This window comes from Carassius carassius, chromosome 45 (assembly GCF_963082965.1).
Source record: "Carassius carassius chromosome 45, fCarCar2.1, whole genome shotgun sequence".
In the NCBI taxonomy this organism is placed as follows: domain Eukaryota; kingdom Metazoa; phylum Chordata; class Actinopteri; order Cypriniformes; family Cyprinidae; genus Carassius; species Carassius carassius.
The window spans coordinates 3,899,628-3,923,962 of NC_081799.1; the positions used below are offsets into that span (position 1 = coordinate 3,899,628).

The 24,335-nt window shown below is 37.4% G+C and overlaps 1 protein-coding gene across 5 annotated transcripts; it reads right to left on the reverse strand.

Annotated features, from left to right (window-relative positions):
* Positions 1-5,918: 5,918 nt before the first annotated feature.
* carm1l (coactivator-associated arginine methyltransferase 1, like) lies at positions 5,919-23,612 on the reverse strand. Of its 5 annotated transcripts, none has more exons than XM_059538869.1 (13): positions 23,342-23,612; positions 20,777-20,902; positions 19,909-20,015; positions 19,692-19,772; positions 18,952-19,062; positions 16,309-16,486; positions 16,124-16,214; positions 8,926-9,007; positions 8,741-8,826; positions 8,143-8,232; positions 7,930-8,067; positions 7,398-7,487; positions 5,919-6,072 (listed from the first exon to the last, which is right to left on the reverse strand). In XM_059538869.1, exons 1-13 carry the CDS (start codon positions 23,496-23,498, stop codon positions 6,063-6,065), a joined length of 1,347 nt encoding a protein of 448 aa, XP_059394852.1. In that variant the 5' UTR covers positions 23,499-23,612; the 3' UTR covers positions 5,919-6,062. The 5 variants fall into 5 exon arrangements, with proteins under 5 accessions (XP_059394852.1, XP_059394851.1, XP_059394849.1 ...); XM_059538868.1 differs by having other exon boundaries at positions 19,692-19,775; XM_059538866.1 differs by having other exon boundaries at positions 19,692-19,796.
* Between the last annotated feature and the right edge of the window lie 723 nt (positions 23,613-24,335).

Below are 24,335 nucleotides of genomic sequence, written 5' to 3' on the forward strand. Positions count from 1 at the left end.
TCGAGCCTTACCGACCGGGCGCCAACAACTACATAGTTCACTAGCTGCAGCAGGTAGGGCCTACTCTCCCAACGCCCAAGTCGCTCCCTCTGGAGTACGTAGGCCCTTCCAGCCTGCCAACTACACGACTCCTCAGGAAACCAAATCAGCCCCCGCCAGTTCTCTATGCTTTTTTGGGGGGGCATTCTTTAAACTGGCGGCTGTCCTCTTGTACATTTGCTTTTTTGGGGGGTACTCTAGGTTCGGGCCATTCCCGAGCTCGGAGCCCTTCCCCGGACAGCACGCCAAATACGCATACCATACCTCAGCTAATTATATGTAAGCGTGAACTAGTGAAATGAAATTTTATTAATAAGATTCGGGAGGAGCGCGTCAGATACTTAGCCTAACCAACACAGGTGGACCATAATCAAGTAATCAATCCCATAGTATAAATATCGCTGACTTCCCTCTATCCATTGACGGTTTATCAGCATCCCTCCTCCACCCCATCTCCTCACTTTAAGTTCACTTTATAAATAGACGGGGAATGGGGGGGTACTCTAGGTTCGGGCCATTCCCGAGCTCGGAGCCCTTCCCCGGACAGCACGCCAAATACGCATACCATACCTCAGCTAATTATATGTAAGCGTGAACTAGTGAAATATTTATAGATTACCTCAAGTTAGCATCAAGTAGCTAGTTAGCTAGCAAGGTTTTTTTTTTCAAATAAACTATTCTAATTTTGTAATCCATAATTATTGATTATACTCTTTTATTTTTAAGCAAAAACTGCATGTACTCTGATTTTGCTGTAAATGTTTAAAGCAAATTGCTTTGTCAGACTGAGGGGTATTTTACCCCAACCATGGGGGTGTTTTGTTAAAAATCTAATAACATGAAAACATTTTTCATACTTGGTTTATAGTTTATGTCAGTGTCACTAATCTATGCTGGGGTATATTTGTAGCAATAGCCAACAATACACTGTATCGGCCCAAATTATACATTTTTCTTTTATGCCAAAAATCATTAGGATAATAAATAAATATCATGTTCCATGAAGAATTTTTGAAAATGTTCTACCGTTAATATATAAAAACTTTATTTTTGATTAGTAATATGCATTGCTAAGAATTTGGATAACTTTAAAGGCAATTTTCTCAACAACTATTTAGATTCATCACAATGTACGTGTTTTTCACATTTGTTTGCTGACATGTATGAACACTGATGTACAGTCGTGGCCAAAAGTTTTGAGAATTACATAAATATTAGTTTTCAAAAAGTTTGCTGCTAAACTGCTTTTAGATCTTTGTTTCAGTTGTTTCTGTGATGTACTGAAATATAATTACAAGCACTTCATACGTTTCAAAGGCTTTTATCGACAATTACATGACATTTATGCAAAGAGTCAGTATTTGCAGTGTTGGGCATGCTCTCAATCAACTTCTGGGCAAAATTCTGACTGATAGCAACCCATTCTTTCATAATCACTTCTTGGAGCTTGTCAGAATTAGTGGGTTTTTGTTTGTCCACCCGCCTCTTGAGGATTGACCACAAGTTCTCAATGGGATTAAGATCTGGAGAGTTTCCAGGCCATGGACCCAAAATTTCAACATTCCGTTCCCCGAGCCACTTAGTTATCACTTTTGCCTTATGGCACGGTGCTCCATCGTGCTGGAAAATGCATTGTTCTTCACCAAAATGTTGTTGGATTGTTGGAAGAAGTTGCTGTTGGAGGGTGTTTTGGTTCCATTCTTTATTCATGGCTGTGTATTTGGGCAGAATTGTGAGTGAGCCCACTCCCTTGGATGAGAAGAAACCCCACACATGAATGGTGTCAGGATGCTTTACTGTTGGCATGACACAGGACTGATGGTAGCGCTCACCTTTTCTTCTCCGGACAAGCCTTTTTCCAGATGCCCCAAACAATCGGAAAGGGGCTTCATCGGAGAATATGACTTTGCCCCAGTCCTCAGCAGTCCATTCACTATACTTTCTGCAGAAGATCAATCTATCCCTGATGTTTTTTTTTTTTTGGAGAGAAGTGGCTTCTTTGCTGCCCTTCTTGACACCAGGCCATCTTCCAGAAGTCTTGGCCTCACTGTGCGTGCAGATGCGCTCACACCTGCCTGCTGCCATTCCTGAGCAAGCTCTGCACTGGTGGCACTCCGATCCCGCAGCTGAATCCTCTTTAGGAGACGATCCTGGCGCTTGCTGGACTTTCTTGGACGCCCTGAAGCCTTCTTTACAAGAATTTAACCTCTTTCCTTGAAGATCCTATAAATTATTGATTTAGGTGCAAACTTAGTAGCCACAATATCCTTGCCTGTGAAGCCATTTTTATGCAACGCAATGATGGCTGCACGCGTTTCTTTGCAGGTTACCATGGTTAACAATGGAAGAACAATGATTTCAAGCATCACCCTCCTTTTAACATGTCAAGTCTGCCATTCTAACCCAATCAGCCTGACATGATCTCCAGCCTTGTGCTCGTCAACATTCTCACCTGAGTTAACAAGACGATTACTGAAATGATCTCAGCAGGTCCTTTAATGACAGCAATGAAATGCAGTGGAAAGGTTTTTTTGGGATTAAGTTCATTTTCATGGCGAAGAAGGACTATGCAATTCATCTGATCACTCATTATAACATTCTGGAGTATATGCAAATTGCTATTATAAAAACTTAAGCAGCAACTTTTCCAATTTCCAATATTTATGTAATTCTCAAAACTTTTGGCCACGACTGTATGTTCACAGTTAATGATTGAAAATAGATGAATTCTGCACATAAATGAATTGTAAATCTTAAATATTTTTTTCTTTGTTTTGTTGATCAGGTGGCAGTAAAATTCACCTCCAACAGGAACAAAAAATCTGTTGGCACCGTAAGTAGTCTTTGTTCTCTGTTTCTGCTCTTGCTCTTAGTCACTATTTTCCAAATCTCTTATTAACATTAATCACAGTCTATAAAGTCTATTTTTCAACAGACTATCTATCCTTGTCATCAGTTTGGTCCTTTATCCATCTTAACAACTGTCTTTCTTCTAGGACGGTTATCCCCTTCCACTGGAGGTCGCTCTGTTATTTCGAGAAAATCAAGGCCCCAGGGTTCCTGAGATCATCCAGCTTCTGGACTGGAAGGAACCTGACTGCTGCATGATGGTCAATTTAACTGACCTGAAGCTCTGTGACAGCCGTGACATGAACCTAATACTTTAATTTTAAACTTTAAAATAATTTAGATTAATTTAGAAATAATGAGCACCCGAGGACCATTCGGGCCACCACTTTTTAATTTTGTCATAAATCACTTACCCCAAAATGAACATTTAGTCATTAATTACTTATCACCATGTTGTTCCAAACCCGTAAAAGCTTTGTTCCTCTTTGAAACACAATTTAAGATATTTTGGATGAAACCGGGAGGCTTGTGACTGTCCCATTGATATGCCAAGTTACTTACACTGTCAAGGTCCAGAAAAGTATGAAAGATATCATCAGAATAGTCCATCTGCCATCAGTGCTTCAACCGTAACATTATGAAGTGACCACTGATGGCAGATGGACTATTCTAACAATGCTTTTTTTACACAATGCATTTTTTTTTTGCATATATTTCTGGAGAAGGACCTCAGAATCCCTCAGAAAAATCACCACTAAAAAGGCAGAAGACGAGACTGTTTTTTTGTTTTTGTTTGTTTTACTTTCATACAACATGCAGTGAGAATAAAAATAGGGCTTAAAATAAAACCCTGAGGCACACCACAGGAAAAAAGCATGGGAGTAGACGAATAGTTACAAAAACGGTCAGGCCTGTTAGATTTACCCAAAATGAATTATATTATACAAATATTCTCCTAAATTATGTTACTTAATCCCAGTCTTTCAATTGAAAGAGTTCATGGACATGTTCTTTGTAATCCCACAGGATCTAGAGGTAACTATTATGTACAACCCGAATTCCGGAAAAGTTGGGACGTTTTATAAATTTTAATAAAATGAAAACTAAAAGACTTTCAAATCACATGAGCCAATATTTTATTCACAATAGAACATAGACAACATAGCAAATGTTTAAACTGAGAAAGTTTACAATTTTATGCACAAAATGAGCTCATTTCAATTTTGATTTCTGCTACAGGTCTCAAAAAAGTTGGGACGGGGCATGTTTACCATGGTGTAGCATCTCCTTTTCTTTTCAAAACAGTTTGAAGACGTCTGGGCATTGAGGCTATGAGTTGCTGGAGTTTTGCTGTTGGAATTTGGTCCCATTCTTGCCTTATATAGATTTCCAGCTGCTGAAGAGTTCGTGGTCGTCTTTGACGTATTTTTCGTTTAATGATGCGCCAAATGTTCTCTATAGGTGAAAGATCTGGACTGCAGGCAGGCCAGGTTAGCACCCGGACTCTTCTACGACGAAGCCATGCTGTTGTTATAGCTGCAGTATGTGGTTTTGCATTGTCCTGCTGAAATAAACAAGGCCTTCCCTGAAATAGACGTGTTTGGAGGGAAGCATATGTTGCTCTAAAACCTTTATATACCTTTCAGCATTCACAGAGCCTTCCAAAACATGCAAGCTGCCCATACCGTATGCACTTATGCACCCCCATACCATCAGAGATGCTGGCTTTTGAACTGAACACTGATAACATGCTGGAAGGTCTCCCTCCTCTTTAGCCCGGAGGACACGGCGTCCGTGATTTCCAACAAGAAGTCAAATTTGGACTCGTCTGACCATAAAACACTATTCCACTTTGAAATAGTCCATTTTAAATGAGCCTTGGCCCACAGGACACGACGGCGCTTCTGGACCATGTTCACATATGGCTTCCTTTTTGCATGATAGAGCTTTAGTTGGCATCTGCTGATGGCACGGCGGATTGTGTTTACCGACAGTGGTTTCTGAAAGTATTCCTGGGCCCATTTAGTAATGTCATTGACACAATCATGCCGATGAGTGATGCAGTGTCGTCCGAGAGCCCGGGCATCCAATAAAGGTATCCGGCCTTGTCCCTTACGCACAGAGATTTCTCAAGTTTCTCTGAATCTTTTGATGATGTTATGCACTGTAGATGATGAGATTGGCAAAGCCTTTGCAATTTGACGTTGAGGAACATTGTTTTTAAAGTTTTCCACAATTTTTTTACGCAGTCTTTCACAGATTGGAGAGCCTCTGCCCATCTTTACTTCTGAGAGACTCTGCTTCTCTAAGACAAAGCTTTTATAGCTAATCATGTTACAGACCTGATATCAATTAACTTAATTAATCACTAGATGTTCTCCCAGCTGAATCTTTTCAAAACTGCTTGCTTTTTTAGCCATTTGTTGCCCCTGTGCCAACTTTTTTGAGACCTGTAGCAGGCATTAAATTTTAAATGAGCTAATTAAGTGGATAAAAGTGTAAAATTTCTCAGTTTAAACATTTGCTACGTTATCTATGTTCTATTGTGAATAAAATATTGGCTCATGTGATTTGAAATTCCTTTAGTTTTCATTTTATTAAAATTTAAAAAAAACGTCCCAACTTTTCCAGAATTCGGGTTGTATATAAAGTAGTTTTTTATTTGTTAAACAAACATTTGCATAATCAGAGTATTTGGATTAGAAGTGTTCATACAATCAACAGATGTCAGGATAACACACATAAAGCTTATCAAACAAGATAAATGAAAGTTCAAACATGCTTGCTTGATACACAAGAACAAACGAGGTTTGTTCTGACGTGCCTCGTGTGTTCTCATATCTCACATGTTTGCTCTTGCACTTCAAGCAAGTATGGTTGAGCTTCGGTTGACCATATTTGAGGTGCTTTATATAAGTGCGTTGATGTTATATGTGATTTAAAGCCTAAATTAAGTTTTTGGTTGAACTATCCGTTTAAAGGAAAACAAATGAATGAAAGATTATAGCTATGAAAATATAACAAATTCATTCAGTCACCTTGTTTTTATTAACAAATATCATAAATCGCTATATCACATACGCATAGAACCTTCATAGATTGTATCTGAAATGCTGAGTGATAGACCTGCAGTCTTCATTTAGGCTGATCGGATAAATGAGGAGAACGATGATTTAGGCGTACCTGTAAAAGACAGAGATATATCACACTTCAATATTCAGCACAGCTTTTCAACTTGTTAAATCATGCTGAAATCCACCATAAAATAACTAAAATGACTTGGTCAATTACCTTCCTATAATTGATGTGTCCTTACTGAATACATCTCGGTAAGTGAACCATTTGTTAACTATTTTTTTGAATAATAGAAATAATTATTAAAGATATAGATTCAAAAAAATGGAAAGATGTTAACTGATGGACTGGAGTGGTGTGGATTATTGTGATGTTTTTATCAGCTGTTTGGACTCTCTTTCTGGCGGCACCCATTCACTGCAGAGCATCCATTGGTGAGTTGACACACCTATTCAGAACTGCGTGGGAATCAGTGCCTGGTGATCAGCAAACAGGTGTGGTGGCTTCGGATTTTATAGAAGGGGACTACAGGTGTTTCAATTATAGAGCGATCACACTCTTCAGCCTGCAAGGGAAAGCCTATGAAAGCCTAGTGCTACAAAGGGGAATGTGACCGGCTGTCTCAGACCAGTGGAGCAGCTTTTTACCCTGGCAAGAATCCCTGGAGGGGGCATGAGGAGTCTGTTTATCCAATCTACATGTGTTCTGTGGAGATGGAGAAGGTTTATGTCCATGTTCCCTAAGATCACTTTTAGGGGACACTCCAGTAATATGGGGTGCCAGGGTCACTAATTCATGATATCCAATCTCTGCACAACTGGTGTAAAAGCTGTATTCATGTTCTGTAATGAAATTTTTATATGTTCAAAAATAAACATTTGCTCTCTGAACGACTAGTTTGTGGATTAAAACTCATCATATGAGTGTCTGCATGTAAACTTCAGCTTAGAAAAGTTAAGCATCAAAAATGTTTAGCATCCGTGGTATGAAAATAAGCCAGAAGACGAAGCTCTCGATTTGACCTATGGTCATTAGCTCTAGGTTATGACCAATAGAATGAGATTCGGGTACAATGGGACCCAGTACAAGCTGAAGGGATTTTTTGGGTGAACTATGCAAACCTAGTCATTGTCAGGTGTAAAGAAGTCCAAAGAATACACTGAAGAACTGGAAAGCCTGTCATTGCACAAATGCATAGTCTTCTGTATTTACTACTGTACATTGTATTGTCTAATTCTGCAGATTTTCCCCCAATTTACTCCAGATGAATTAAAAGAAAGCACAGTCCATCTGAACCCGCTCACAGCAAACTATTTATATTTAATTGGTTTGACTAAAAATAGCCTTTCTTGTTTTCTCTGTGTGGCACACTGTGTGGAAGACAACTCTATGGCTTTATAACTTTTTATAACTGGCTTTCCTGTGGTGCTTACCGAAAAAAAGGATTTTTCAAATCCAGCGAGTTCCCAGATTTAAATCCAGACTGATCAACCACAGCAGTGATGTGAATGTCATAGCTTTGTCTAGAAAAGAGATGTACAGTTAGACAAAATGTTGTTGCAGCAAGGTTGCATACTACTACAAGTATACAGTCCTGACTAAAGATTCATTCATTTTTCTAATTAGTTTGTAAACATATACAAAAGATGGATACTTTGAAGAAGCTGCAATAGAAGACATTTGTGATTTATTTAAAATTTCCCTAATTCGGTTCCAGACCAGTCTGTGTGTTGTTTGGTGACATGCAAAAAATGAGTCTTTGGCTGTTTGAGAACAAGAAATTAATGGATATTAAGATACATGAAATACTTTTGAAGCAAAATGGAATGCAAAAACCATATTTGTTATGGTTTCCCATGAACATCTCCAGTAGTTTACCCTGCTACATTTTACTTCTGTGTTCTAAACCCAGAAATGTTATGCACCCTTCATCATATGCATATGTGTGAACAAAGGTAGTCGTACCTCTTGTTGGCTATTAGATGAACCCGTCCAGATAACGTCTGTCCCATTTTGGCAAACAGAGGGGTCTGCAGAAGACAGCGTACCTGATACCAGTGCGTCAAAGGCTCGTTTGGAGAAGTGGACAGCCATACTGTCATCCTGTACAAAAAACACTATCAATATTTTAAGCATGTTGTCTTCGTGCACTTTTCCTTTCATAGTTGCGAGTCTCACCTTGAGCCAACAAAGGCCACATCAAACCAAAAAGCAAGTCCATGAATCAGCCCTGACTGCAGCAGTTTGAAGACAAAAGGAATTTCTAACCTGTGAATTACACACATCCACTACAGATATTAAGATACTGTTCCAGGTCATACATTTTCAAATGTATCCTACAAGCTCTTGAACAGATTGTACCTAAATTGGCCACAAATCATCGTAAGATCATGCTGGTCAAAAATTGTTATTATCTCTTCACCTGTTAACACGTAAATTAAAGTTGATACATTTTAAATTCAAATGTTTTGATAGTAAAGATTCCAAACAGGGAAGCCATTCCATAAGTTTGTCTAACCTGTAATCAACCACCACTCTCCAGACATATCTTAACATACTTACTAGAAAAGTTGCTAAAAACAAAGGGTATTTGGGCAGTTTTAGATACTGACAAAGGTGCACTTATTTTTGCCACTGCTAAGAATGCCAAAAACATTTACAGTGATACACTATGTGATAAACTGAAAATTGAAATGGTGAATGTCTTAATAGACTTTTCCTGGTGTGCTTGAGCTTGTAATTTCTGCATGCTGCTATATTCTTGAACTGTCATTACCGGTGTAAATCTTCTTCTTTTGCCTCCAGAAAGTTGATTGTGTACTTCACAGACCTGGCCATGAGAACCTGCATATCGAATGTGTCCTGAAACACAAAGACGTTAAGACCTTCTCTGACAACATTATGATGCAATCAGAGAGCCAGATTCATGGATGCTGTAGTAGTCAGTGTATGTAGACTCACAACTATTGGCTGTCTGAAGAACTCATCCACAGCAGAAGAATGAAGCCCACTCAAGTTCACACCATAGAAACATCTCTGATTCCTGGAGTAAAATCAAATTCAAACATGTTTCCAACATCTGTTATCTTGAGATCATCAGAATTCTGTGAACAGTTTAGGGCCATGCTTCACAACACTTTCGACTCCAGTGCTCTTATTTTGTCCCTCCACCTACCCTTTTACAATTTTTATCTGTGAACACTCCTAGTTTATGAACATTAATAGTGTTTTCAGACCTGTAGATTGTTTGCTTTGGTCTGAAACAGTGACTTTAATTGTTAAAATATTGCATTCTTCTTGCATTTTTATAGCTGTTTTTATATAACCGTATTTTCCGCACTATAAGGCGACACTTTAAAGTCTTTAATTTTCTCAAAAAATGAAAGTGCGCTTTATAATCCGGAGCGCCTTATATATGGATCAAGGCGTCCTGTCAAAATGTTGACATTCCCTTTAGCACAGCTGCATCTAGTGGATGCATAACGCAAACCCAGTCAAACGTTTGACTGCAGTATCTTCTATTCTATGCGCCTAATAATCGGGTGCGCCCTATATATGAAAACAGTTCTAAAATAGGCCATTCATTGAAGGTTCGCCTTATAATCCGGTGCGCCTTATAGTGCGGAAAATACGGTAACTAATGTGCTCACCCAAAGAATCTGTGTCTGCTGTGTTTTATGTAACACATTTCCTATTATAAATTGATACTGCTTGATTCGCTGATCTGTTGGGTCGTATTATTTTTTCTCCACATCTGGGCATAGACCACCTCCTTCAGGTGAACTCGGAGCTCATATTTTGGGGCAGATATGAGTGCAACTGCCATGAACTTGAACCAGGGGTGTCTAAACTTAGTCCTAAAGGGGCCTGTGTCCTGAAGAGTTTAGCTCCAACTTGCCAACCTGCCTGGAAGTTTCTAGTATGCCTATTATGACCTTGATAAGCTGGTTTGGGTGTTTAATTAGGGTTGGAGCTAAACTTCAGAGTATGGGATGCCAGAAGTCACTTCACTCTTCACTCTGAAAAGTGTCTGAAAAACTCACTCTAAATGAGCCAGGTTATGTAAATGCCCGAATTACAGACATTTTCACTTAACGTTTTTCAAGGTTCCCACTCTTTTTTTAAGTCATCATGAAATGGAAGTTGCGTGTAGTCTTTTCTTCACTATAGAGAGTTTGATTGACAGGTGATCTAACCAATCACTATGCCGAATCCACCATTTTGTCTGACAAACAACCCAAACAGTTTAGACTAACATCAGTGGACTATGGTGTATTGTCGTCTTTCCACAGTTGAGACAACATAACTCTAGTGTTCATACATGTTTATTTCATGCTATAACTAGTAGGGATGCTCCGATCCGCCTTTTTTGCCTCTGATACCGATTCCGATCCCTAGGGTTTAGTATTGGCCGATACAGATACCGATCTGATACCAGTGACGTTTTTTTTCCCCATTGAAATAAATGTATTGCGCAAAGTCTGCTTCTTCAAAGACAAAAAACAGTTTTTCAGGAGGTTAATTAAAATAAGGAATATATGTTTTAGTTGTTCTAGCTCATCTAAATGCTTATTTTGTCCTATTTCTACATCTTGAGGCCCTTCTGGAAGTTTGCTAAAGCCCCCCAGTGGGTCCCTGTTGAGCACCCTTGTTTTAGAGGAGTGGTTTTATCACTATCTATGGAAACCAGTGAGTTTCAACAGGAGGAAAGAACAATGTTAAATGAAAATAAAATACAACTATCCATATATTATACAATAGCTATCAAGAGAGGATCTTTTTTCCCCACATATTGGTGTAGTTCTGGTATATCCAGCCAAACCTTAATGCCATTCCCAGAAGCTCTTTACAACTTAAGCCAAAAAAGAGATCCAAGTTTCAAAGCTCTACAGATGAACATTTCATCATGTACCCACTGCAAAACATGAGCCTTTTCTACTCTAACATAAATATTGGGTGTTCAACTGGACATGACACCTGGTAACATTATCTGTGTTTGTAATAAAAGCTACAGCGAGATGATTTCATTTATTGTTCTGAAGTACGGTAACACAAGGTATCATAAACTCAGTCATCCGAATTGAACAGCACAGACAGAGAGGAGTGAGCTATGTGCCATGAATCAGGTTTGGATTGAAGCACAGCATTTTACAGAACCGGGAAGCTGCTTGGCTTCAGTTTGGTCATGGCACGGTGCAAGTACAGTGCAGGCATGTGGGCGGTGGGACCATTACTGTCTTTCCATGCAAGCAAACCACAACCCCCTGTGGGCCATTGTAAAATAAACCATCATGGTTGAGGCTCTAAACATTTAGTGTGCTGCACTGAGCATGTACTTGTGTACTATATGTTCTCAAGACAAAAGGTGGAAAAACATCCATTCCCGTAGATAATAATTTTGGTTCATTCCTAAGTTTTATTTTGTAGAGCCAAAAAATGTCTACAGTAATACAGTACATGAGCCAGTTTTTGGGAAGGACTAAATACATAGAGGTGTAGATCATACTTCTGTTAAATACTTTTTTCATATTATAAAACAAATTACTAGTTTAAAAACTAGTTTAAAAAGTCAAAAGAGTTATATACTTCATCATTGTATGTTGATGTAAGATCATTTTTTTTATATCTATGAACATACGGTTATTTGTTATCAATGTTTGACTTTTGCTAAGCCCCACCACCAATCCTCCTTTGGCCACTTTGGTATTTTATCATGCAAGCTTTTGCTCTTTTAATGTACACCACTGTTCAAAGGTTTGGGGCAATGAGTATTTCATGTATTTGAAGTCTCTACTGCTCACCAAGGCTGCATATATTTGATCAAGAATACAGTAAGAACGGTAATATTTAATATTATTATTATTACAATATAAAATAACTGTTTTCTATGTGAATGTATTGTAAAATGCTATTTATTCCTGTAATGTAAAGCTGAATTTTCAGCATTGTTACTAGTAGTCGACCGATATATTGGCCAATATTTGGCATTTTGTAAATATCGGCCATTGGCCGATGTGTTAGAGTCAGACTTTTATTTTGACGGTGCTGAGAGTGGCAACGCCTGAGCACATAGTGCTCACATTCTCCCTCTTGTTCACTGTCATCATTAATAGTCCTGTTTAATAAAGATAGAAGTCTGTCTAATCCTATAGAACGGTTAAACAAAGGAATTAATGTTCACAAAAAGTATTATAATGATTGCTTTTTTATATTATTAGCAATAGAAAGGCAAACATTATAATACTTTCTTGTTTGCCATCAGCATTAAAGGGGTCATATGATGTGATTTACATTTTTACAAATTTACAGTGTTACAAGCTCTTGGTGCATAAAGAAGATCTGTAAAGTTGCAAAGACTAAAGTCTCAAACCCAAAGAGATATTCTTTATCAAAGTTAAGCCTGTGCCACGTCCTCCTAAAACGGCTCGTTCTAACACGCCCCACATGTCTATGTCACTATGTGGAAATATTTGTGTAATGCTGCCCAAATGTTCACACAAAGAAAGAAGTCGTGGTTTCAGTAACACAGCTAGTGTTGAAGCAGTCATGTCAGGGAGATGTGTGTGTATCTAGGAGAAACAAAAAGCACTTTATTTGGCCTTCAGAGAGTAACTGCATTTAGGAATCTTTAAGATTACTTACAACAGAACAGCAACACATTTTAAGGACGACAGTTTCATGAACCTAGGAGAGGAGGTCATTCTGACTTTGATACGACAATCTGGTGCTTCTGAATCAACTACTGGAAGCATGTTTTGTTATTATTTTAAGTATTTGCTATTGAATGATCAAATATGGAGTTTTGACCGTGTGTGAGAGAGAGAGACCGTTTCACACAGTTTAGTCAGCTGTCTTATCCGTCCGTGTCTTGTGTTCTGCAAACATACGAGCTTCATCACTGTGTCTGTCACGAGACTCTGTTCCTCTTTCAGCTTGAACTGATGGTAAAACTAAGGACATTATTAACTGTCTTTACATTTATTTTGAAAGATGAAACTCACAATTATGGAAAAGGGCGTTACATTTCCTAAGAATGTTTGTGGTGTTTGTGGTGTTTGTGGAGTCTCTGAGAGAGAGACAGGGCATAGAGGACCTACAATAATGTACAGTATTATTGCAAACGTATTGTAATCCAGCTGTGAGATCTTGTGAAGTGTGTATCCAGTATGATCACGTTTTCTCTGTGTGACAGTTGGTCAGTGTGAATTGAATGCTTTAAACTTTAAACTCATGATTTCAAATTATTCTGTGCTTTATGCATTTGCCCACTGTCATATTCATGATTTTCTCTGTATGTAAAATGAGTGTTACCCTGGCTTTATTTGAAAAAATATGATTCCCAATGAACACAAACTTCCCAGAATACTGAGTGCCCTGTTGGTTACAGTCTGAAACAACGAATCGATTTAATCGATTAAAATCGATTATTAAAATAGTTGTCAACTAATTTAGTCATCGATTCTTTGCTAAATAACTTTTATTTGCCGTAAGCGGCTCATTTTGTGCATATTTCAAATCTGCGGTGACCAAAGTGTGGCAGTAATGAGCCACCGGAGGTTTTACTCAGCCAGTACAGCAGGAGAAGTAGCGAATAGCCAATAGCTGGCCTCGTTTTATGTCACATGCTTCCCGAACAGCGTCTCTGCAGCATTCAGCGGGATGTGGGAGTACTTACTTTGAGCCTTCAAAAAAGAAGAGTAACCTGTAAACTCTGCACTACTGCACTGTTTAAGGGGACGTTCACATATCGCATCTTTTGCACGCTCAAGTTCGTTATTTCCAACACCGCACCGCATCGAGTTAAAAACATCTTTTCAGAATGCAGCAACCGCACCGCGGGTCATGTGACAAGAACTAACCAATCAGCTTCATCCTTTCCCGTAACAACGTTAAAAGCTCAGTCAAGATGAAAGGAACAGCTGATCATAGTTGTATATGGATTTCCATTTTGAAATAAATTTAGTTGAAGAGCTACTGCAAGCGATTTTTTGAGCTGCAAATCCATTTATCCTTTGCTGAAATTTCAGCATCTTCAAGGAGAGAGCACGTCATGGTTGCTTAGCAAAGGCAGACGCCTCAGGGGCGCTTCTGCTCGAGCGCTTTGGAAAGGAGGAGAAAGCGGTGCGCCTAGCTTTTTCCACGCGTTTTTAGCCGTGGTTTATGAATGGCCCCTAAGACTTTCATTTGTGCAGATTCTCCAGTACAATGTTGTTTGCAAATGTTTAGTCGTAAAAGCTGATAACATTGCTTTTTAACAGTTAACATTTAAAGCTTTACAAACATGTTCTGTGATCAGTTTGTCGTTTACCAGTTCAAAATTCAGTCGTGCAGCCTAATTATGACTGAATGAGAGAGGTAAATGTTTAAAGATATTTGAAATGCACTTTTTTTCTAAGTATTAACTGCTCTTTTTCACACAGCAGGTTTTTTGTGTGTGTGTTTTTTCTGGACAACCTTCTGATGGATTTTACTTTAAATTGTGAGTTCCATTCAGGTTTCATGCCATTGGCACTTTTTTCGAAGGATTGTTTACAATTTCACTGCATAAGCTATAAAGTTGTTTCCCAGTAAATAATAAAATACAATGCACTGCAATTTTATTCTGTTTTATCCTTATTCTTCGTGAAAATATGTTCTTAAAGATTCCTTAATAAGCTTTGTTCGGGATGTTAAACTACTTTAGGAGCTCTAAGGACTGCCATGGTGAAAACATTATTTGAAATCTCCTTGTGAAGTTTGCTAGAGTATGGGTCAGTGTTCTGATTGCAGAAGAGTTCGACAAAGGATTACTAACACAATAAAACAACTCCAGGTATATTTTTGATGAGGATATGACAGTGCAAAATGGTTAAAATCTGTTAAAAATCTATGCTGAAGGATAAAGACCATTTATTAATAATTTACTTGGGGAAAAATCGGAAAAACTAAAATATAAGTACATAAACCGATTAATCGATTAATCGTAAAAAAATAATCGACAGATTAATCGATTATCAAAATAATCATTCGTTGCAGCCCTATTACAGTGTTTACTTGCTTTTTAATTATATTTATATTAAATATTTATTTGTGAAAAACACTTTGTCATCTAAAGTAAAAGTATGTTTATTTCACACATTTATTTTTTAATCCATTGTCAAATTATATAAATTTCTTAAATATTAAATTTTTTTACTAATTATTTTGGTTTAAAATCTGCTATCGTCTGTCAAAAAAAAATATATATCGGTCTACCACTAATTGTTAAATACATCTAAATACATATAATTAGGCACATATATTATGTGAGAATATTTTGGATGCGATTAATCGCAGTTAATCTTTTGACAGCTATAAAATAAAAATATTTTACATATAAATTTAACATATGCTTCCTTAATATATACATGTTTGTGTGTGTGTGTATTTATATATACATAATAAATATACATAGTACACACACAGTATGTAAACATTTGATCGATTAATCGTGACTAATCGTTTTGCAGCCCTACATGGAAGAAATAAAAAAAGGTGAGTAATCGATGGCCAAGTTTTCATTTTTTTGCGCTTCGACTACCACTGCCCCCTTAATACTTTACTAAATGTTAGGTAACGTGAAGTCTCACAGTCTGTAATGAACATATTGTTAACAGCTGGTTGTTTTAGTACTTACAGTATTTCGGGCAGAAATATCCAAATGTTCTCGCATCATTTATTGACCTTAAATACTTATCATTTGAAATTAAAGCATGTGAGTATCAGCAACTTCACACAGCCGCTCGCTACTGGCCTCACAGACACTGACTCAGAAAACACTAGTTAATTAATAAATAATTCAAATATCTTGCTGTTTTTTTTCCAACACACATTCATAGTCATTACTTTTGTCGGTGTGTGCTTGAGTGCGGAATAGGCTACATAATAAAGGCTCATAATGGTTTAGTTTCTCCATTAGTATATATTTAAATCATTAAATTAATAAATGTGAAATTAATTGACTAATGGATTAAATGGATTATGTAGAAAAATCTTTAGTCAGTGGCAGCTGTATATGTCACTGGTAGTTCTCTTCAAACCATGCATTTAAAAAGCAGATGTTATATTTCCCAGATGTCCAGATGTTCTTTCTATGAATGAAAATGGCGGATACAGTATAGAAGGCAGGAGTTGTTCTTACCAGAAGTGGGAGCGAGCGTGATGCTCCATGTAGAGTTGTTCATCAGTGAAAGGAGCCAGATGAATGTCACTCTGAGTCGGGAACATCATGCCTGGACAGTGACAGAAAACAAGTACTCTAACTAATAACCCATAACATTTGAACACAGCATGTATGTGTACAGAGAAATGTGATGATTGACAGACCTTTGGGTTTTAACCATTTTTTGGCGTGTAGATAGCTCTCTAACATCCTCTCGTTGAGGAGCATGTAGCCCATGGGCTCTGAGATGATCACATCCACATTCTCGGGGCAGCAAACTTCCTCAATCTTTCCTGACAAAACTGTGATTTTGTTGGACAAGTTATTGCTTTTCACTAGAATCTGAAGAGACAAGAATGACAAAACAACTTAAGCTTTATCAACCGCATCTCTTTCACGGTGATGGAATACTAAGGGGTAATCTCTAGAACCAGAATAAAAATTTTAAAAAAAACTTTGTTTTGTTAAAGTAGAACCACAAGATTATATGCTAATGAGACCAGTGCATCACTACTGTGTGACTGTGTAAAGTTATATTGTTAACTTATAAGTTAAAACAAAACTTAATATTATAAGCATTACAGGAATTGTGTCAGCCTATAAAGCAGTGACTATATAAAGACAACTTAAATGGCTTACAAATCATTTGTATGGAATTATATGAGTAATTAAGTGCCTAACAAAAAAATGAGCAAGAGCAAGAATGATTCTCTTACTATTGAAAGAATATATTTTAAAATAATAAAAGTGTGTGAACTACATATAATGTTTTTGGGCACTTAGGTAGACCTTAATTGCAAATAATTGAAAATCTTTTATACTTTAAATGTGTATAAAATGCTTTTATGTATTACATATTTAAGTCATATATGTTTTAATGTTCTTTTATAATTGGATTTAAAATATTTTTAAGTCTACTGTCAAATGCACTGACAAACATTTATAGTAAACTTCAATGTAATCATTTCTATTTTTACAAAACTGCCATGTTTTTAAATATATTTTAACTACACCGTTTTAAGGTTGCCATTTTAAAACAGGCAGCATTAACTTTAAACTTTAAATGGAAAATTCCTTACAAGCACTGAGGAAGAGTTTAAAAATATGGGTCTGATTATCACCCTTGCAAACTTGCACAAAAATCTCATTGGTAATCTCTTTTCTAAACAAAGGAAATCATTTAAAGGTTTAGTGTGTTATATTTGGAACTTCAGTTGTATAAATCAGATGTGGCAATAGAAACTTAAACACATGTGGTAGTAGTCTACAAAAAACTACAAGAGTAACAAAAGCTTTCCTCTAAATGAGAAAAAGAGCACTATTAGCACTGTTAAGAAAGCAATCTTTATCCCCGAAAACACGTGTCAGTTTGCCCACTACGCAAGTTTCCAGCCAAATCTGTCTTCAAGTCATTTAGCAGCCAGAATGTCATGCATTCCAGACACGCAGGAAAGATCCTTCTGAAGGACTCCTGAAGGTGTTGCCCTGTGAAAGTGTTCCAGAAAAGTTGTCTCGGCCTGGGTATTTTTCCACAAAACCCATAGCCCTGAACTTCAGGCCAAATGGGTGTGACAGCACAGATAGTGATTTATCATCCAAGCACATCCAACAGCTGGCCAAAAAACACATATGTCCCCACTATGCACTAGAAGCTCTTTATAATAGATTTACCAATGGAAATCTGTGATTTATTTAATTTGCTAAAGACACTGTCTTCACCCTCAGGCTCTCCAAGAAATAGTTTGTTTCTTTATCAGATGTGGAGAAAAGTAGCATTGCATCACTTGCTCATCAGTGGATGCTCTGCAGTGAATGGGTGCCGTCAGAATGAGAGTCCAAACAGCTGATAAAACATCACAGTAATCTACACCACTCCAGTCCATCAGTTAATGTCTGGAGAAGTGAAAACGGTGTGTGTTTTAGAAAAGAGATAACTGAGAATTCGTAATATTGCTTTCTCCAGTGAAAAAAGTGGTCTGGTCTGAATCAGGAGAGAAATCTGCACAGATCAAACACCACTGCAAGTGAAAACAGTCCAAAACAGCAACAAACAAGGAGATTCTGGGCAAGGACCTTTTCCCTGGAGGAAGCCTTATTATGGACTCATTTTGGTATGAAATGTTTTAATGCTTAATGATAGGTTTGTTTTCACTTTTCACTTCTCAAGACATGGTGGACTGGAGTGCTGTGGATTACTTGTGGATTACTGTGATGTTTTTATCAGCTGTTTGGACTCTCATTCTGACGGCACCCATTCACTGCAGAGCATCCACTGATGATCAACTCAATCCAAGCCATATGATTTTGATTCTTCCATAAAACATAAAAGGAGACATTTCGCAGAATGTTCATTCAACTCTTTTTCTTACAATAAAGTGTATGGGAAAAGCTGCTGTAAAAAAGGACATGAAGGAATCATAAAAGTAGTCTGTGTGTGATCCAACTTGTCTAAAATCTTACAGCAACACTGTGTGAGGAACAGACCCAAATTTAAGCCAAACCCAAACCTTTATTTTCTGAAAAAAACTTTAATTCGTGTTCATTCAAATTTGCATGTAGATCTGTCACACATCAATGCTCCCGAATGGCTCTCATTTGAATAAGTGAGAATAAGATTTGAGAGCCACGGTAGCAAACAAGAATTACATCTGAGTCTGTTCCACACACCAAGACCTCGTACGACTTCAGAAGTCACACAGACTAGTCTTTATAATACTTCTAACACACTGCATGGAAAACATTCTGCATCTTCTGTGTTCCAGAAAGACAAGGGTGAGTACATGAATCAGGAATAGGATTGTGTGTACTTCTGCATATTTGGCCACAGAACTGCCCTCCACCGCGTACACTTTCTTAGCCCCAGCCTGGACGGCAAAGAAGGACAATATCCCTGTGCCACAGCCCACATCAAGAACCACCTACAAAAACACGAAACACCATAAGAGTAAAGGAAACATACAATAAACTCACACCAGTTATTATATTTTTCACTAGGACTTTCATTTCTAAAAATATTGAAGGTGCACTTTTTGTAGCAATAACCAACAATACATTGTATGGGTCAAAATTACCAATTTTTCTTTCATGCCAAAAATCATTAGGATATTAAGTAAAGATCATGTTCCATGAAGTTATTTTGTAAATGTCCTACTGTAAATATATCAAAACTGTTTTTTGGTGTTATTTTAGTAATATGCATTGCTAAAAACTTTATTTGGTCAACTTTAAAGGCGATTTTTTAAATGGACCCTTAAGACTGGTTTTGTGGGAACAAAAATGACCCAAATTGAGAAATGTGTCATATAGCAATTGTAAAATACACAAATAAATGACAATTATGTGATATACATGTTGTTATCATGACATAAAATTATTCATATTGTGAAATTTCAGTAATATCATCCACCCCTAGTGAAAGGTATCAGCATAAGACCACTATTGAGTACACCCTTAAAAACTAGCAGGATGAAGTCTGATGGTGTTTGATGATGTAATGCTATCAGGTAAATCAGAATAAACTAGCCAGGTGAAGTATATAAACACATACTTTATCTCTGAAGTCAACATCATTGAGCAAAATGGCTTTTTGGTAGGTTGCAGTCCTGAGATAGTCCTGAAGCATGTTCTGCTGCTGGGACAGACAGCCATAGAACTGAGAGGAAACTACAGATGTCTCACATTTCTTACAGAGGTTAATAACACATCACAGACACACAGAAACTGAATCAAGTGTCAGGTGTGTGTGAGGTAGTCCTCCGCTTTACCTGGAAGTACTGCAGTGCAGAAGAATGGTCTGTCCTCTGCTGAAACACAGACTGATTTCTCCTGAGCTCGTGCCATGAGCACAGCATCCTGTGGAAGATCTCAAACTCTGTGCAGAAATCAACAATACAAGCACAATAAACAGGAGGATGGTCATGAAGCCCACTGTATCATGGTTAAAAATGTGTCTTCTGGATGTGAAATGTACTAAGGAAACATGAGAATAACTTTTATATTGTTAGTTATATTTCAATATGAACATTTAAAGTTCAAATATGAGTTCAAATAAACATATATGCAGAAAGCACAGTTGACTGTTATTGTCAGGATCAGTGCATCAGCAGTATTTGACAGTGGCTCTGCCAAATGTAAATAGAATACGAGTTGAAATACATTCGTTACATTGAAACATTCTAAATATTAGATATTAAATGGACACTTTTATAGCGTTCAGGTCATTTCGTCAGTATAAAGAGTGTGATGTTGAGCGTGTCTCCACAGGGCTTGCCATTAGTGATTTTTTCTATCGTGTTTGATTCAGTTACCAGTGGATGTATCCAAAATCTCCCTGAGCCGTTAAATACAGATGTACAACAGATGTGCTGGAAAAACTAAATGCTTCTCAGAGGAAAAAGAGCAAAATATTCCATACTTTGATCTTGGATTAGTACTACTAGAGAAATATTAACCAAATTAAACTGAAAAGCCACAACTACATGTTTCGGTGAGTGTTGAGGCTTTTGGCTTCTGCTGAAGGGAATTACTGTCAAATGAGATCAAAACATTTCCGTATCTTTTAGAAGATCGATCAGGCAGAGATCAGATTTTTTTTGAGCTAATAAGAGGTCTGGATAACCGCAGATAACTGACCTGACGGGGTGCTGAAGCGCATGATGATACTGAAACAGCCCAGAGTGATGAGGAACGAGCGGCTGGCCACCCGACAACACTCTGTGTCCCTCGTGATGGAGAACTTAAAAACACAAACGCCAGCATCTGGAAGCACATGAATACACTGGCCATATGAATGCTGATAAAACTGTGTGACCCTGCATCTGTCATCATTCACTCACCCTCACGTCATTCCTTACACACACAATACAAAAGGAAAAGGTATGAAAGACGTTCATGCATGTTTATGTATGGATGGTGATTTATATTGCCAAGATCCAAACAGTACAAAAACATAGTTCATTAAACTCATTTAATACTCACTTTTACTCAGCAAGGATGGATTCAATTGATCAAAAGCACCAGTAAAGACATTTATAATTTTAGAAATGATTTCTGTTTCAAATAAATGCTGTTTTTCCCTTTTTGAAATCGCTTTGCAATTTAGATTAACTTCAAAACTAAATATAAAAAGCTATCGATCCACCCTATGGCTTTATTAAGAGAAAAAGTCTGAATCAGGAGAGAAATCTGCACACATTAAGAACTGTTTAAACCGTCTGAAACGGCTCTAAACAAATATGTGATGTGAGAGACCATTATGGATATTTTGACAAAAAGCAACGGTTTGAAGTTAAAACATCTTAAGGATGAATTTGTTTCTTTCAAACATGCAGCTTTTCACTTTTTGAGACATTAACTGATGGACTGGAGTGGTGTGGATAACTTGTGATGTTTTTATCAGCTGTTTGGACTCTCATTCTGACGGCACCCATTCACTGTAGCGCATCCACTGGCGAGCAAGTGATGTGATGCATATTTATCCACATTTTTTCAGATTATGAATACACTGTTCAAAGATTATCAATGAATAAGGACTACAGCATCTGGTCACTAAGTGTTTTCAGTAAAGGAAACAGAAGCATGAACATTTTGCTAAACATCTCCTTCTGTGCTCTACAGAAAAACCCCAGGTTCCAGATCAGTGTTTCAGCCATGAGCTGGCAGCAGAAATGACTGTATCCTGCGATGTGAGGTACGGGACACAGAGAAACGCCAGAGCGGTGCTATCTGATTCTGTGCAGCAGGAGGCAGAAAGCGCTGGCGGCCAGGACTAGTGTAGCGTGTCAAAGAAAACAGAGTCCGGTGCAGGCCATGCTGGAGCTCACGGAGAATGAGCAGCGGAGCCATAAATCTGGCCAGACCACACAACGAGACTCCAGAAAATGTGTGGCACACCTGAATAAAGAGCCTTCATTTGCCCTTCAACCAAGAAACAGGACACTACAAAGAGCCAGTGGAGAAATGCCTATGATATGATGTTATTTACAGTGTGAATGCTTCCATGTGGCTCCTCACTCTTCATATTATCCAGACAGCAGCACATACTGAAAATGGGCACTTTGGGCATTCACTATAATTACAAAAAAAATAGGCCGACTGACCAAAAATTTTTAAAAGGGGTAACATTTTAAGATGTCTTTGTCACAGGTTACATGTACTTGCTATTATCATAACAATTAAGTAGACATAATTACATGCCAGCAACACTAATCCTACCCTAAACCATATAGTGAGTACATGTAGTAATTAATATCACTCAGTACTTAAAAATATAATTACACTGTAACAAGGACAACTTAAAATAAAGTGTAACCCAAAAGAGCATAGTGATCCATAGGAAAGAAAAATCCCCAATCAGATCTCATAAATATCTCAGTTTTTACAGCTAATACAATCAACTAAAAGTTTAAATGGAGACTCGTCTGATGTGTCTCCATTCACACTTTATTCTAAAATGCACACATACGTGAAATGTTAAGTAACATCATGTATTAACGATATGTTTAGGGGTCCGTGTTTGGTTTAATGTTAATAGCTTGTAATTATGCATAATTATTGCTATAGGAAATACATGTGTAACAACGCCAACTCCTTATGTCTTCAAGTAGATTCAGAATCAACAATTTCTAAAGATAGGCCTAAATAAGTGTCTAATAATAGGAACGACAATAATAATAATCATAACTGTAAAACTCAAAAACAATGTCAAAAAAATATTTTCCTTATATTTGCCAAAATACGTAAGTCCTGCCATCTAAAGTCTGAGATTTCAATTATATATTTTTCATTCAGTTCTTTCCAAACCACCATTAATATATTATGTATTATCTTCGCTGTGTAAAGTGATGCTCGGTTTACCGGTCATACAGATTAAAGTGATGCTCGGTTTACCGTTATTAACGGTCAGACAGATTAAAGTGATGATCGGTTTACCGGTCAGACAGATTAAAGTGATGTTTTGTTTACAGTTATTAACGGTCAGACAGATTAAAGTGATGATCGGTTTACCGTTATTAACGGTCAGACAGATTAAAGTGATGATCGGTTTACCGGTCAGACAGATTAAAGTGATGTTTTGTTTACAGTTATTAACGGTCAGACAGATTAAAGTGATGATCGGTTTACCGGTCAGACAGATTAAAGTGATGTTTTGTTTACAGTTATTAACGGTCAGACAGATTAAAGTGATGATCGGTTTACCGTTATTAACGGTCAGACAGATGTCGTCAGCCACTCTGTGGATCTCCAGTCTGAGCTCCTGATGTGGACTGGAGATCGGCGGATCTTTCTTCAAGTCGTTCTCATTCAGAAAGACCAGAGTGACAGAGAAACTGGTCTGTAACTGATTATCGCCCATGATTGAATCCAGCAGTCATCGTAGCTCTCATATCCTGTACAAGCCTTCTGTTCTGACTGAGTTTGAGAACAAGTTTAAACGAGAGGAGGCTCTACAGCGGCCTTGACGTCAGAGGGCGGGGTTAACGACACAGCGATGGCGGGAAAGTTTCTGACTACAAAAATAAATTAATTAATAAATAAATTCACTTCAGTATGTCAAAGAAACAATTAAATATCCTTCTACAGCACCCATAAAACGAACCATATAGTTTGATAAAATAACAGATCCAAGTTGCCTTTTTGTTATTTCTACAAATTGTTTTAGTGCAGCTTTATTAGATCAGAAAACACACGAGCAACAGCAAGACTAAAATCTGAAGTTTACATGGTAAACATTAGTATTTAAAATGTCATTTTCGTTAATCTGTTGAAATTGGCAAATAAAGTGAGCTTGGGGGTAAAAAGGTCCGTAAAATATTTATTTTACATCATGTAAGTGTTCTGGAGTAATACTATAGAAATGCTTATTGTTGATTGTAAGCTATAACGGGTTTAATTAAGTTAATTCGTGTTTTTAGTCTAATCACACAATGGGCTAACTCTTTTCTCTTAATGTGTTTAGCACGCAGTATGCAAATATTGCTTTATTATTTCCTAAAAAGTAACGTATTCTCAAAAATAAAATATAAGAAAATAATCAATTGTACTCTTACTGTGACTAACTAAGAAAAAGTGTATTGTAACTACAGTAAAACAAAGTGCTAATATCTCTGATAATGTAAAGTGTAATCGAGTTGGGTAAAGTAAGCATCCGTGTAATAGGGCTAATACTGATGGATATGAATGCTGCGATGTT